Source organism: Syngnathus acus, chromosome 8 (genome assembly GCF_901709675.1).
Source record: "Syngnathus acus chromosome 8, fSynAcu1.2, whole genome shotgun sequence".
Lineage (NCBI taxonomy): Eukaryota > Metazoa > Chordata > Actinopteri > Syngnathiformes > Syngnathidae > Syngnathus > Syngnathus acus.
The window spans coordinates 10398896-10414694 of NC_051093.1; the positions used below are offsets into that span (position 1 = coordinate 10398896).

The following is a 15799-nucleotide window of genomic DNA, read 5'->3' on the forward strand; positions in this document are numbered from 1 at the left end:
AATGTCTCTATCAAAACTTTATTGGCACTTCGTGGGTGACAATGACAAGGTTACATCAAGTTAAAGGACAACCAGCACTAAGAAGTGCTTTGTTACAAAAAACAGCAAGAAAACAATGATCAACACAAAGAAGTGTCTCCAATATTAATTAATGACTTTGAGTACATCTATAGCTATAGATTCATAATAGTGGGTGTATTTATTCATTTGCAATAAAGATATTAGTCACAATAAATAGACCGACCACAGCATAAATGACCTTTTAAACTGCAAAAAAAGAAATGATTTGTAATACTGCATGGTTTATCTTTAACAATCATCCAATTCATTTGTTGTATTTTGGCAACATAGAGGACAAGAAATAGACACAGGTCTCAAAGTCAAAATGACTCATCATCTCCTTTCCTTAGCTTGTGTGAAATCTAGTTTATAAGTTCATATTAGGACACGCGTCAACATTTGTTTCTAATACTGCTCGTTTTGTCATTTTAAGTTCAAGTTATTGAGGTAAAAACATTAAAAGTGCCATAGTACAGTGAATTGGACTTTTTTTTCGTTGGTTTGTTCTTAGTACTTCATGAGTGCTTATTAATGATCAAATAAATTCATCTTTAGTGCGAGCAAAAATAGCACACTGTGCTTCCAGGCAATGAAGTGCTGCTTGTGTGCAACGAAGGCAAGGAGGGACAATATTTGTTGAAGTGAACAGGCTTTTTCCGACCCACAACCGCTATCTATAAAAAGGTATTTGTCTGATGACGTCTATGGAATTGAATTCATTCAAAAGACTAAAAATGAGAATGAATTCTAATTGAACATTTGAATTCATTTTTGAGCTGGCTCATTTGTAACATCTAATGTGTCCCTTGAGTTTGCCCAGCCCCGAACTAAGAAGCTCTTACTTATTGAGGTTGACACTTTTTTTCCTGGGGGACGGCGTACTTTCACACACGTGTTTGACGGGAACACCTTTGCGGGACACTTTGACGTGGACGAAGAGCGTAGCGGGGGCCAGCCGAGAACCGTCGGCCTTCAGCAGGTGGACGTGTCGGTAACCTGAGAGCAGACAAAGATTACTGAGCGGTTGCCATTCGTAGAATCGAATCCAAAACGCCGACAGCAAAAATGCACCGATTGCGCATTTGACAATACAAGCGTACCCGTACGCAAGCTGGTGAAGGGTAACGTAAACTGTCCCACAAAGTCGTTCTTGGCTTTGTGGTCATGGTCCTCGACGACGAAGCGCACCAGCGCCAGCTCAGGAACCTGCAACTGGAAGCTGAGCGTGCAGTCCCATCGCGGGTTGAAGCCTGCAGGGGGCGCACGAGAGCAGAGGAAGTCTGTCGCCTGCCTGCCTGCCTGCCTGCCTGCCTGCCTGCCTTTGCTATATTGCTGCTATCAGATCAGCGGCACTTCTGTTGCAAAGAAAATGACACGAAGGAAGAAGCACCATTGTTGTCGATACGGTGCGTTTTGTCTCTGGTGTTATCGATGGCCACGCCGTGAATCTCCACCCACACCTGCGGGTCCACAATGGAGCTGGCTTTGTCCGTGTTGATTTTCGGAAGCTGCTGAGCTGATATCACCTGCGAACAAACAAACAAGTCGTAAACACATTCAGGATAGGGTACGACGGCGGTCGGTAACATTTGGGAGTGGAGTTACTCGTATAGTCAGCTGGGTGGGGACGTGACCGGGACCCCCGCCCGTGTTTTCCGGGTTGAAGTCGGAATCGCCGCTGCACAGGAAGTCGGCTTTCAGGACGTAGCCGCAGCGGCCGTTGGGAAGAAAGCGGCCCTGGTTCAGGTCCATGGGCTCACCGGGGGTCTGGAAGTTCAGAGCCACTGCGCGCACACAAAAAAAGGAACAATGGCTTTGTGACGGTACCAAAGTCCATTTTTCACGTTCAAACAGCTGTCGGTACCGCTGACCATGTTCGTCCAGACCGTCCGGTTCCAACCTCCAGATTATATTGTCAAGTCAAATTCCTTGTTTGGCACGCTCAAACATGGCGAATAAAAAACTCTTGAATCTCTTGAATATTGCTTACCCATCTGGCAGCCAGCGTTCCACATTTCCTGGGGATTGAAGTTGGATGACTGGAGACGCTGTCCGGAGGGGTAGATCCGGCTCAGCTGCCTGCTGTTGTGTCTCACAAAGAGCTTCCCTGAAAAATGAACATTCCCACAAAAGCAGCGCTTGCAAAGTGCCAAATTCATTGATACGTCGCCTTGCCATTGCTTGACGCTAAATTACTCATGCAAACAAATCAAATGTCAGTATTGCGATCCGTCAACACTGCCGGCAGTGGATGCAATCTTGAATTTGTGACGTGTCGAATAAATCTCACGCTTTGCCCTATCACTGTCTGGTACCCGAGTCTTTGATGAGCTTCAGGGCGTCGTTCTCGGAGAAGGAGGACATTTCATCCGCCGGCTTTTCACCCACGTTTGTGAAACCGCAGAAAGGGACGCTGCGGCAGTACACCACCAACTCTGACAGCTCCACGCTCAGCTTGGAGCAAACCTGAGAAGCAGGAGCACGTTCCAATCAAACTGTTAGTGGACGCGTTGTGCTGAGTGAGGATCCAGCAGATGGCGCTGGAGTGGAACAGGTACGAAAATGACCATTTCATGTCTGTTCGGGCTTGGAAGAGGTCTGTCCATGTTGAATAAGAAAATAAATTTTAAAAAGAAGAATTGGGAATTTTATTTTGAGGACAAATGGAGACAACCAAGCACCAAGGTTAGTGCACTCTAATAATATTACAATATTTGTTTTTGTTTGAGCTTTTCAACTTTGTCATCACGTTTCCCCTACAAATTTGGACACTGGCTAGGAGCAAACAAAGCAAGCGACAAAAGCGTATCTTCCTCGGCGGAGGTACCGATTGGGCCTCCTCTCTGACCTTGGCTGGGTCCTTCTTGGGCGTGCTCTTGTTTCCGCCCGTCTGCTCGTCCTCGGAGCTTGAGGAGAAGCTGCCGTAGCTTCCGTTCTTGCCCAGCTGGCCCAGCTGAGGGATCTGCTTCTTCCCCTTGACCAGAATACGTCCCCTCAGCTCCTGCAAGGAGCACCATTAAGGAGCACCATCTGATTTGGTTTGGTTTGGTTTTGAACGCGATTCATACTTCGGGTGAGGGCAGGTCCTTGAGCGAGTGGCCGCTGAGGGGCTTGTTGAGCAGCTTGTTGCCCAGGATGGCGTGGAGGTGTTTGGCCATGACCACCTGCTGCTCCACGGAGCAATGGTTCTCCAGGGACAAGATCAGAGGGTACGGAGACGCCTAGTGGACAAAAGGCACACTTCCGAAAGCAGTCTCACTTCACACAAATCAAATTCAAGCACTTGTCACGTCTATTGAGTCAGGTGTTTGGTCGGATACCGTGGAAGCAACATTTCAAGCCGCCGTTAGACTGCACTGGCTCGCACCTTGAAGGCGTACTGGGCGATGGTGACAATGACCTCCTTGAAAGGCACTTTAGAGGTGAGCGTGTGACCGTGGTAGATGACCGGCTCGCCTTTGTCTCCGTCCCAGCAGTCCAGCTCCACGCAGCGGCAGCCTTGAATCAAAGCCCTGACGCGCACACACATTTGGACCGATTTAAAAAAAAAAATCATTTGACAGACTAGCAATGCGGTGCCAATACCTGATGTAGGGCTCGGTGCTGCTGGCGCTGGTCACTTGGTCCTTGGTGAGGTAGGTGTTGTGCGAGGTGGAGATGAAGTAGTGGGCCAGGGGGCGGCTCATGTCCTGGTAGACACGGGCGTGTTCCGGGTTCAGCACGTCGTTCTCCCGCGACAGCATGTACATAGTGAAGCCGTTCTGGGTCATGAATTGGTTCTTCTGAGCTGATTGGTTCAGAAATAGTCAGTGGGCCGCAAAGGTTATTTTGTGCATTCCTTTCACCCCAAAACAACGGATGAACATATTTGTCTTAGCTCACCCCAGTCGTTGAGCTCGAAGGTGCCGATGAGATTCTGGGCGTGGGCCAGGCTGGCGTCCTCTCCCTGGTCCCCCAAAAAGTCTCGCAGCTCGGCGGTGGAGAGCACGCAGCCGTTGCCGGAGTAGTGGCGGAAGACGGCGTCCAGCTCGGGCCGACGCAGCAGCTCCCGGCAGAACTCCTCGATCTCGTTGTGGTCCAGGCGGCTGTCCCCGGACCGGTCGCACCTCTGCATGAGAAAGGGTCAAGATGCAATTTTTTTTTTCCCCCCCAACTTTCTAACTTGTGCAAAAAGTAGCCATCCTGGGGAAGATTAGTCATGTGAAAACATCACGGACTGACTCGGTGGGTGCCCTGGTCAACTTGCAAAGAGAAGAAGATCAAACAAAAGCGATGCTTTTGTTTCAAAGGGCGTGATCACCATTCCCCATCGAGCAAGCCTTTCAACAGCATCGCTCAGGAGGGGACGGGATCACATTCCACGGTCGGGACGGAGCATAAAGATAAAAAAGAGACAGCCGTGATGCCCACTCAATGGACACTGTAGGCGACCTTGAACAAGGAGCGAGCGTACTGCTCGCTCAGGTCGATGTTGATCATCTGCAGCAGCCGGCGGACTTCGTCGTAGCTCATCTTGCCGTCCTGGTTCTGATCGGCTCGCCGCAGGTAGCCGCGGATCCAAGTGGAGGGGTTAAGGCAGAAAAGGTGGCAAGAGCTGGATGCCAATGTGTCTTCAACGTGGACAAGGATATTGGTCCAGTTTCTCCTTCTGCGTCATGTTGGCAACGCGCTCCTTCAGGGTGCGCAGGCCTCGCACCCAGCGCTGCGCTTCGTCCTCGCACGGGCACAGCAGGTCCAGGCTCTTGCGGGCCCCCCTGAAGACCACGGTGAAGCAGCGGCTGTCCGGCACCGAGCCCGAGATCCGACGCAGCGCCTCCGACTGGCAGCCCTCTCGCACGCACTCCACTTCAGTCACGGCAACTGGAGGAAGGAGTTCAAATGAATGACATTCGTATGGGCGGAGGGAGGGAGGGAGGGAGGGAGGGAGCTTCTTGGCTGCGAGTCGAAATAAGACAGGACCCAAATGTTTGAGGTGTCAAACACGTTTTGTAGGAACCGACAGTCACATATGTATAGCATGAGATTCACATTTTGTGCGCCGCACGTCATCTGGAAAATGATTTCAGGTCTCATTTTGGGTTTGGTTGGCAACATCAATGAATGAAAACACAAAAAGAAAAAGAGAATCATTAAAAAATACAAATCTTTTTTCTTTCTTCTTCTTCTTCTTCTAAATGACTCAATCATAATAGCCTCTTTCGCTCACCTGATCTTCTGACCTTGCATTAGGACGTGTTTTTTGACTGGGATGTGACAAAACTAGCACGTGTGTGTCGCTGTCACATCGCACCTACCCAAATATCTGGTGAGCGGTGAGACCAGCTCATCTCTGGAGATGATGCACTCAAAGATTGAAATGGGACCCCATTCCATAAGTAGGTGAATCCTGAAGTGCTAGCATGCATACTGCACATGGATGAATTTTCTTTTCCATTCCCTGGACACTGGATTAGGTCCACCTTTACACTCTTGCTTGGGGGGAAATCCCCTTTCACTTGTTTTGACATGGCTTCGCTTTCCTCTGGATGAAAACCTTTCCATTCTCCCTTTGTTCTTGGAGCCCGTTTCCTCCTCATGTACTCTCTGCGCTCCCGTGGCAAGAATAGCAAGCAGGTGCTTCTAGTTCTTGAGTTCAAGGTGGCGGTTACCATAAACATCGTTTACGGGGCACGCACGACGGGCCATCAACTCACACGTCTGACGAGCTTTGGCCTTGCGGGAGCTCTTGGACGACTCGCACCACACGGTGAGTCCGTCGTCCAGCAGGCGCAGGTTGCGGCTCTTCTGCCACCTTGGAGAGCGGACTTTCACCATGTTGGAGCCGCGCATCATCACGCGCACGTCCTCGTTGTCCAGCAGACCTAAAACACAGTCGCTTGAGTCGCTTGATTATCCATTTCAAGAAAACAGCATCTCTGGACTGAGGCTGCCCCACTTGCACGTTTATTTGCAGCAAAAACAAGCACATTCACACACAACCTTGCTGAAGTGTTGACCCAAGAATTGGAGCGGCACTTATCTGTGCAGACTTTTTAGGAGGAAAAAACACGCTTATACGCCACAACGGGCCGACGAGAGTAAATCATTCACTATTGGATGCAGATTTATTCGTCCCCGGCCGGCCAAGGAAAAAAGGAAAGCTGGAGTTAGCTTTGAGTGGCCAACGTTTGCTCTGGATGAACGACTTCTGCCTCTGTGCATGGAAATGTAATCACGCGCCAAAAAAAAAAAGACATCAAGAAATGAAACTGAAACATAAAATGTGAGGAGAGTGATCGAGGGAAGGTCATTATGTAAGCACGATGCAGGAGAAAGTGCAGGTTCCTACAATGGCGTCTTTGTCATCTGATTTTGGAGCTGGAGTGTTGACGCAGCTTTCATTCCAAAGGTTCAAAACACACACACACACACACACACACACTGTGAACTTTCTGCATTTTTACCAAGTGTTTTCCAGTAGCTGCGCTCAAGGAGGGCCGCTGCTTTTCGGCTATGCATGGCCGCTCCGTTTGCTGCCGTGAATGGCGGCGGGCAAGGACAAAAGGAAAAAGAGTGGCCGGCCAGTCTTTCCAGAGCGCTCCCATGTCACATTACTCCCGGCGGCGGCGGCGGCCTTGGTTTCTCTGGAAAACTGCCGGCGCATTCTAATGCTTTAATTACGCCAACTCCTGTGCAGATATAAGCAAGTTCCCCTTGCCCTTTTCTTTGCCCCATTGGACACAAAGAACTCTCACTCGCTCGCTCGCCCGCCCGCCCGAAGCCCGCTCCCCTCCCTCGTCGGGCCCAAGCTGTTACCACATGCGAGGCATTCCCACATGAACTTGCAGGTCATTGACAACAGTGTTAAGCGGGCCAAACGGCCTCTTTCAAGCCTGCAAAATCCGCTTTTCTGTCTTTGAGTTGACTTTGATTGCGCAAAGCGGTTAGGAGGAAAAACTAGCACGAATCACGCCACTTTTATATTGAGCGTGCGTGCAGAGGACTTTTTCGGTGTGGTGGTGCTAACGGTTAAGAGGAGCCATGGAGTTAACGATCAAACGTGTACACCGTTATTTCTGACGACTGCGCAAGTGGTGTTTTCTAGCCATTAAAGTGCATTCCGACAGGCTGCTCCTTTGAAAAGGGCAGAGGGGTGGGTGGGGGGTCGCGCCGTCGAGGCAGCAGAGCCGAGGGCTCTTTTATTCATGCTCGACTGCAGAAAATCTCCCTCGGTGTGCCTCCCCCCTTCGCAAGTGCTGGCCGGCTAGTAACGGCACTGGCATATCCAAAGCTAACATGAGACAGAAAAACATCAGCAGGTGTATATGAGCGAGAGCGCCGTCAGCCGCAGCTCCGCCCGGGGCCAGGTTCAGGTTTCCCTCGGGATGAGGAGCGCCACCGGACCCGGCGAGCCAAAGGATCGCACACTTGCGTGAATAAAGACGAATTGAAGGTGTCGCTGATGGCGGCGGCGGCGACGACACTTGGGCATGCGTGAGATGCGGTGGGCGGGCGAGAAAGTAGGGCAGCTGTCCGCCTGGCTCAAGTCCGGTCTAGAGGACGGCCCGAGGAAGTCTGAGCAATGAAGAAGGAGAGGGCGCCAGGGGGGCATTTACTTCTATCATTTGTCACTCTGTCACATAGTGGGCAATTTGGGGTATTAAACCTCAACTGATTGGAATGTCTTTCATCTTTTTTCTGACAAGGGGTTTTGGACACATCAACCATGTTGATTTACTGAGCATGTGAGTTTTCATTTGTGACTGACAAGTGACTCATGGTAAACTCTTGATTATTACGGGACACTGGAACACTCACTTGAGTCAGAGCGCAGCTTGGAAGAGGTGTGTCAAAGATCAACGGGGAAGATGACCAGCACATTGGATTTGTGATAGATAGATAGATAGATAGATAGATAGATAGATAGATAGATAGATAGATAGATAGATAGATAGACAGACAGACGGACGGACGGACGGACGGACGGACGGACGGACGGACGGACGGACGGACGGACGGACGGACGGACGGACGGACGAATCCACCGGCTGTTTTTTTATTTTTTTTATCCTCTACATTCTACATTCTTTGAGAGGAGCCAGCAGTTCCCAGGTCACAAACCCAGTGGCTAACCCCACACTAGCTGTTTGCATTAAAGTCCAGCAGAGCGACCGCTTCCACTGAGCAGCCCCGGAGCGAGCCAGCGAGTGAGCTAGATATAACGAGTGTATTCAAAACATACATGACGCATTAGGGCATAAAAGGGACGTCCTTTTTATCGCCATTGGCAGTTGATCTCTGTATGTGAGCCTGAGTTGATTTTGTGTTTGTGTTACTGACAAGTGTGGGTGGGCGCGTAAATGCTCAAATCAGAGGAATAAAAGATGACCCTCTTCCGTTCAAGATGGCCCACGCCCGCCCGCCCGCCCACACACACAGACCGACCGACTGCCCATTGGATTATGGGGCTCATCATATGGCAGGCAGCTCAATAAATGAGGGCTTCCTGGACAGTAAATGCACAGGCAATTCAGTCCTTCAAATGAGTTGTCCGATTTGTTTTTATCGACACCAAATGCCTTTTGGAGATGACAATTTGAAGTCTCTGAACAACTTCAAAGTTTACATTTTGTCAATCTCTCACAAAAGCAATCAGGTGCGCTGAAAACCACGCATGGTCTTTGAAAAAGTCGGTTTGGATTGTGATTCCGAAAATAAAAACAGCAAATTGTCTTTGACGTTTACAAAGACTTTTCCTAACTTTTGTAATTGGTCCTCCTGTTTCAACCAAATAGGTTATGTCATGCAAAACATGTAGAACATTTCAACGTGTGAAGATGATCTGTTGTGCTCTTTTTTACTAAATTGTTGCACAAGAAAGAAAGAATAGAAAAAAAAGACATTTGTAAGAAGGGTGGTGTATTCATGGGATCACAGAGCAAGCGTTTGAAAGTTACGGTGCTGAATGAATTAGTAACAACAAGTGAGGAATAATAAATAAGGTGACTTACCCAGCCTTCGAATGGGATCGGCGCTCTTCTCGGCCACTTTGGCTCTGGGCTCCCTGGCGGAGGTAACCGGCGACTTGCCGCTGCTGGCCAACATGATGGTGGAGAGACGCTCGCGTCCTGCCTGCCTACTTGCTTGCTTGCTTGGGTCGGCTGCTTGCAGCCAGGTGCCTCAGCGGACTTGCTCTGGTCCCAAAAAGCAGCCGCAAGTGCTGCCGCCGAGGAAAGACGGGAGGGAGGGAGGGAGGGAGAGAGAGAGGAGGAAAAGGGGGGAGGGCCCCTTGCAGTCCCTCCCCAGTGCAGCGCCCCCGTGCCTTCTCGTAATATGAGCCCCAAAGCAGGCGCACATTTGCGCTGCTTTTCCGCCTGCACCAACACAGCAACCTGACGCTCCACATGTCACTCACCAAGGCCCCACCACTTCTGTTATTTTTAAATGCTACATAGATAGATAGATAGATAGATAGATAGATAGATAGATAGATAGATAGATAGATAGATAGATAGATAGATAGATAGATAGATAGATAGAGGCTTCAAATGCATTTTCAAATGCCAACACTTCAATGATATTCACATTAAATATGTATGCAAGTTAAATAGACATTGACAATATGCACGCTTTAAGCATGGTAGTAAGTATGTCGTTATAGTCACCGGATCATGCTTGGTGCAGTACCACCTTTGGCCCACAGGTGTCGTGCAAAACACTAAAAACAAACGAGAGGAAGAGGAGGGTTGTCATTAGAAAATATTGATACTTTTTATCAGTTAAAGGTTAAGTTGAGCACAAGGTGTTTTCCCCCCCTAAAACGTCATTGCAAAGACATTTTTAATCAGCGTCAAAAGTTGAAACATTTAAGAACACAGTAGGCCATCTCTGTTTAAAATGTGCTAAGGCAAAGACTACACGGCCATCTCCAAGAACCTTGATGTTCCTGTGATTAAAATGGCTCCTATTTTTTTTCAATTTAACCTCCACGGTCTGTAGCCAACTTCCCTGGATGTGGCCAGAGGAGGAAAATGAATGACTACATTGAAGAGAATTTGCCAAACTGCATGTTAATGAGCCATAAAACCCCCCAAAATATTTACGGATATGTTCGCTTCATTCATGGTTCATACAGGTGTGAATGAATACCGTGAACTATTGTGTCTCTTCTGTGTCAGTCCATAGGCCTCTTGCCTCACACGGAATGCTCCGACTTCTCTGTGACCCTGAATGATCAAATGTGGTTACCTAATTTAGATGGCAAAACTGAGCTTTGGATCTCAACCCTTGCTGCGTCGGCAGGTAGGTCATCAAATCACACCTTTCATTTTTAAAAACGTACTTATTACTTGTGTTGGGAGCATGGCGATGGCCTCCACCAAGAGGGTGGCGTCACCTTTCTTCAACTGTTTGTTGCAGCGATCCACCTGAAAGAAAGAAAGAAAGAAAGAAAGAAAGAAAGAAAGAAAGAAAGAAAGAAAGAAAGAAAGAAAGAAAGAAAGAAAGAAAGAAAGAAAGAAAGAAAGAAAGAAAGAAAGAAAGGGCTACACAGACGCTCAAAGCACCAAGAACAATTTACCAATCACTAGGGAAGCAGCGCCATCTGATGGTCATCCACAGTTACTGTAGTCACAGTCTATTAGTGCAATGCATCTTGTATGGACAGATCAAATGCAAAACAATGCTCCACTTTGATGTTGTGTTAAGTGTGTGTTCTAAGACTTAAAGGGGCTTTTTAAAGATAATTTACAAAGGTGGCCATTGAATGGGCTGTCCAAGGTCTGTTGAGATAAAGGAAGGCCTTCACAACAATATAAAGGAAGGCCTTCACAATAATATCCATCTTTCATCTTCCCTCAATTGGAGCACTGGCGGCGGCGGCGGCCATGTTAAGATTAAGTTTGCTAATCCGCACAAGCTGTGATCTGTGCAGCAGCGGTGGCATGGCAGCTCTATGGCTCCCTCCTCTCTCCGGTTGCAAGCACAACACCGGCAAGCCGTGGCTACGATTTCTCAATCTCCTCTGCCCTTAAAGCTTTGTTTCACATTAACTGGCTCTCGCTCGCCTGCCATTTGGCTCCAACTGACGAACGAAGGCTGCTTCTATTAGTGGAAACAGAAGGCCTTGTGTTCTTTGGAGACAGTAAATTCCCCTGTCACACTACTTCGACAACTATGACTAGTACTACTGCTGTTACTAGAAGTCGTCAGCCTTTTAAAATAGAAAAACAGCTGGGCAGGCTCAGTTCAACATCACATGGTTGCTTGTTTACTCCAGTTAAAAGAAGACACTGGATTCTAACTGCTACGACTACCAGCAGGCGTAGTGTGGCACTGATACAACAACTACGAGTCGTCGCAAGAAAGCAAAAATGGTCAATAAAAACGATGAAATAGCCAGGCTGAACCAGTAACACCACTGTGTTTCCTCCAAAGAGTTGAAAGGAATAAGTGAACTCCACTATCGTACTACTACTACTACTACGATTAATAGTCACATTACTACTACTATTACATACTACTACTATTACTAGTAGTCTTTGGCAAGTCAAAATGGCTGAACAAAAACCAACTAGTTAAGCAGGATCAATTGAACACGCACCAGTTTACTCCACAGTCAAATGGAACCATTTGCGCAGCAAATTGACTTTCATGACGCATTAAATCAACGATTCGCTTATTAACAAGCATTTTAGCGCACATGGTGTCTGTCTTGAAAAACTCGTTTTCTCGTCCTCCCGATGAAACCAAGCCTGCCACCGAGAGTTGGGTGCCGTCTAATTCCTGAAACGACCAAGCGTCAAGCGGTGCTAACGCCACGGTTTAACCGCATAGTCGGCACGTCGGAGCCTCGTTCATGAAAATACCTTGACGACATCAGGACGCAACTGAAATGTTTTCGAAGATTAAATAAAGCAATGCGGAACTCCCTACCTACGGGAAGTGGCACGTTACCAGCAAATACACTACGCCCGCCCCAGTGTAACCACACGTTAGCCTAAGCGTTAATGGTCCTTTCCTTGACTTTGTTCCCTATCTATTGTGACTAAAAAGAAAAAGTGACCAACTACGACGTGCTTATTGAAAGATGACCAGGGTGCGTCTTACTTTTACTGACCGTTTGCATTGTTTTTGCATCGAAGCAACTCGCTCGCCATTGTCGCTTCATTGACGGCGTCAGTCATGGCGTTATTGCCCTCTATTTGTCTAGAATGACCATTTCATAACCGCCACACGCCATTTAATGAATTTTTGGCCGTGAGAAGGGATAACGTGACTTTGTTTGACGTGTTGTTTCGGGGAGGAAAAAAGCCAACGCTAGCCTACGTTAGCAAGTTAGCTTATCCTTAGCGTGTTTCACACACAAGTGTAAAACGACATAATCGCTGCAACTTCTAAGAAAAAAACACAAAAAAAACCTAAAAAACAAAAAGTCTTGAGCACAGTAATACTCTCGACGGCGCTCCGTTGAGTCGTATGTTCATTTATTCATTTTTCAGAGATGATTATCGAGCAAAGTTGGTCTCGTCTGACCCACCCTATTGACAGCGAGGGGATCGGAGATGTGCTCCTCGCAGAGGTTTGACTGCATTTGTAGTTTGTTTACGCTGATTCTACAGTTCCGCCAGCTACTCTAACCACCCTCTGCCTCGGTTCGTATCACTCCGCGCGATGCAGCAAAATACTCACATCAAAGTAATAATTGGTCAAATCGACACGGGAATGACGCGTTTGTTTACCATTACAATTCTCACTTTGTGGCGTGTGGGGAATGAGTCTTTAAAAAGCGTTTCTCTTTGCAAACATTAAAAAAAAAAAAAAAAAACGGACTAGGCTCTTGAGAGCGGGCTTCTTCACTTTGCTTTCAAGTGGGGAGGGATGTTTTTCTGCTTCTCCAGTTGACGTTCGATTGTGACGTTGGTTCGTAACAGTAAACTCGAAAATGTCATCTAAACAGTCGATTTGTTCGAGGGATTTTTTTTATGGTCGGGTTTGAGCGATCCTCCTCCTTTCCCTTTCGATCTTTTTGAATTTGTACCCGGAATTCAGAGCTGGTAGCGTCCAAGCAAAGCCCGGGACTGCTTTCTCGGTTGTACAGCGCTTCATTTGGATTGACAACGAAGGCGTCCAATAGAGAAATTCCGTGATCTTAGCAACAGAAAAAGTGCGCTCTGACCCAATCCGCCTCTCGAGGGGGTGGCGCTTGCACCGATGCCATCTCGCCATCCGATTGGCTGTCAGGCTCGTCACTTCTCCGAGCCTTGTGGACACTGTAGTTGAAATGGGAGCGCCCTGAAAGCGACGTGCTGGGCCCGGAACGTCATATCCCACAATCCCTCGGCGGAGGCGAACGGCGGGCGCTCTGTGCTCGGCTGGAGGCGGAGCGCCTATATAAATGCCTGCTCCCTCCACTGGCTCGGCATACTGGACGCTGTTGTGACGGCGAGGCGAGCTCTTCTGGCGTATGCGGGACTGTGACAGCGTTGAAACGGTTAATAGAGGCAAACCCTCAGAGGAGAGCCGTTCAGCCATTAGTTGGACTCCTTGACACTTTCTCCTCACCACTTTTCAACGGGGAGGCCTTCTTTACTCGTCATTGTGGATGTTTGGTAGACAAATTGTGGCCAAACTCCCATCGGAGCAACTTTTGGGGCTTTCATTCAGAGCGATCAGTTGTTTTACAATGCGTTGAAAAACTCGAAGGAAGAGAAGAGGAGCATCACCATGACAGAACCAGCGGAGCAGACCGACCACCTGAAAAGTTCGAGCAGCCCGTCAGGTGGGAGCGGCGGCGGCGGCGGCGGCGCCTCCAAGCATCACCCAGCCGGCAACCGTGCTGCACCGCCGCACAACGGCGACAGAGGGCGCCAGAGGAGCGGCAAACACCACCAGGATGTCAACACCGACAAGTTGAGGGGGGTGTGTCCCGGAAACGAGTCTCCCAACGCCAGGGACGCACCGCCGCCGCCGTCGGGGGGGCTCCACATCGACTCGGACACCGGCTTGGTGGTGGACACCCGGTGCCTAGGCAGGAAGCGGCACCGACGCCGCGCTGCCAAAAAGAAGCGCAACTGGAAGCCCTACTACAAACTTTCGTGGGAGGAGCGGAAGGCGCAGGACGAGCGAGAGACTGCCCGGGCGTCCCGCCTGCGCGAGGAGATGTTCGCCAAGGGGCTGCCGGTGGCTCCCTACAACACCACCCAGTTCCTCATGGACGAGCACGACCGCGAAGAACCGGATCTCAACACTGAGGTGCGGCGGCCAGAGGACACGGGCAGCGAGGAGGACCTTTTCGAGCAGGACGACGAGGACGACGAGGACGGGAGTGGAGGCGGCGGCGGCGGCGGCGGCGGGGGAAGCAGTGACGGCATCGGGAGGCCAGGCAACGCCGGCGGAGAGTTTCTCCAGCGGGACTTTTCCGAGACCTACGAGATGTACCACGTCGAGAGCCTGCAAAACATGACCAAGCAGGAGCTGGTGAGGGAGTACCTGGAGCTGGAGAAGTGCATGTCCCGGCTGGAGGAGGAGAACAACCGGCTGAGGCGTGCCGCCGCCGCCGTGGAGCCCGGCGGCGGCGGTATGAGCGTGGAGGAGCCCCTGGCGCGCCTCCGGGAGCTGGAGCGGGAGCTGGAGAGACTCAAAGCCCAGAATACAGAGCTCCTGCTACGGAGCCAGCCCGCCACGGACAATTAGGGACGGACAGTCAGCAAACTATTCCCGAGAAGGTCACAAAAACACAGCGACTTTTTCTTATCTGGACTTTATATGTTTTGTTCGGTCAACATTTGGCCAGAGGTTAAAAAATATCGTTACAAAACAGCGTTTTCCTATCTCGACCTTTTTCTGTGACATTTGGCCTGAAGTTTATAAAAAGAGAAAATGAAATACAAAAATAACTTGGTTCACTTTTCAACTCGATTATAAAACGGAATAGTCAACGCAAATCTACGTTTGCATGATTTGTTTTTTGGTTGGGGGTGTTCGAGATTCCATAAAAATAGCCAGAGGCTAAAAAAAGAAATCACTGTCATATGGACTTTGTTCACATTTTGACTTGTGTTTAAAGAAAATTTAAAAACATGTTTTGTATCTGGACTCTAAAATGTTGACATTTGGCCCGAGTTAAAATAGTCAACGGGCTCGAAGGAAAAATCGACTTCATTTTTCCTATCTGGGCCTTGGTGTTTTTTTACTTGAAGATTTACAAAAAAAAGGTCATTACAAAATGACCTTTTTTACCCCCCAAGACTGTAGTCAAAATTTCATGTCAACCGTTTTTTTTTTACTATTTTATTTACAACCATTCTGTTGCATTTTGTCCACTACAGCAGCATGAAAGCTGACAGGCAATCAAGCCAGTCAAGTCCATTGTTTAACATTTTAACAGTTTGTGGGTGTGTTAACAACTGTTCAATAAACATCTTAAGAAATAACACGTTTGTGTGTATACTTTTTGACAACCATGCATGCATTGACTTAATATTAAAATGTGAAGGCCCTCCCTGAATGTTGATTTTTTTTTTTTTTTTTTCCAGACAGCTAAATATTGCCAAAGACGAGGTGGAAATTTCACCACTTTTGCCAAGCTCTGGAATGGAAAGTGAAAATGTGTATTTACCTACATATATGCCAGAGGAATGCAACAAAGCACTGTCTAACTGAAATTCTTCAACTCACCTCATCAATATAAACATGCTTGAACCGGAACAGTAAGATGGCCATTTTGGTTTGAGTCCCTTCATCACGGCTTGCAGCTTTA

At 48.5% G+C, this 15799-nt stretch overlaps 2 protein-coding genes across 6 annotated transcripts in view; one reads left to right on the forward strand and one right to left on the reverse strand.

Annotated features, from left to right (window-relative positions):
* plcd3a (phospholipase C, delta 3a) overlaps positions 1 to 15799 on the reverse strand; it is a 27901-nt gene continuing 12102 nt past the window's right edge. For 3 of the 5 annotated variants that reach the window (XM_037256466.1, XM_037256465.1, XM_037256464.1), the window contains exons 2-16: positions 9051 to 9175; positions 5754 to 5921; positions 4692 to 4920; positions 4492 to 4621; positions 3943 to 4168; positions 3646 to 3847; positions 3428 to 3572; positions 3129 to 3281; positions 2909 to 3061; positions 2376 to 2526; positions 2051 to 2167; positions 1666 to 1844; positions 1451 to 1586; positions 1161 to 1310; positions 1 to 1056 (exon numbers count right to left, since the gene is read on the reverse strand). In XM_037256466.1, the coding sequence (XP_037112361.1) occupies positions 899 to 1056; positions 1161 to 1310; positions 1451 to 1586; positions 1666 to 1844; positions 2051 to 2167; positions 2376 to 2526; positions 2909 to 3061; positions 3129 to 3281; positions 3428 to 3572; positions 3646 to 3847; positions 3943 to 4168; positions 4492 to 4621; positions 4692 to 4920; positions 5754 to 5921; positions 9051 to 9144 (2391 nt within the window). In that variant the 5' untranslated portion in view covers positions 9145 to 9175 and the 3' untranslated portion in view covers positions 1 to 898. Of the gene's footprint in view, positions 1057 to 1160; positions 1311 to 1450; positions 1587 to 1665; positions 1845 to 2050; positions 2168 to 2375; positions 2527 to 2908; positions 3062 to 3128; positions 3282 to 3427; positions 3573 to 3645; positions 3848 to 3942; positions 4169 to 4491; positions 4622 to 4691; positions 4921 to 5753; positions 5922 to 9050; positions 9929 to 10381; positions 12447 to 15799 lie in introns of those variants that run through there. The other 2 variants (XM_037256462.1, XM_037256463.1) reach the window with 2 other exon arrangements.
* On the forward strand, positions 13445 to 15473 carry hexim1 (HEXIM P-TEFb complex subunit 1). Its single transcript, XM_037256471.1, has one exon. It carries the CDS (start codon positions 13765 to 13767, stop codon positions 14731 to 14733), a length of 969 nt encoding a protein of 322 aa, XP_037112366.1. The 5' UTR covers positions 13445 to 13764; the 3' UTR covers positions 14734 to 15473.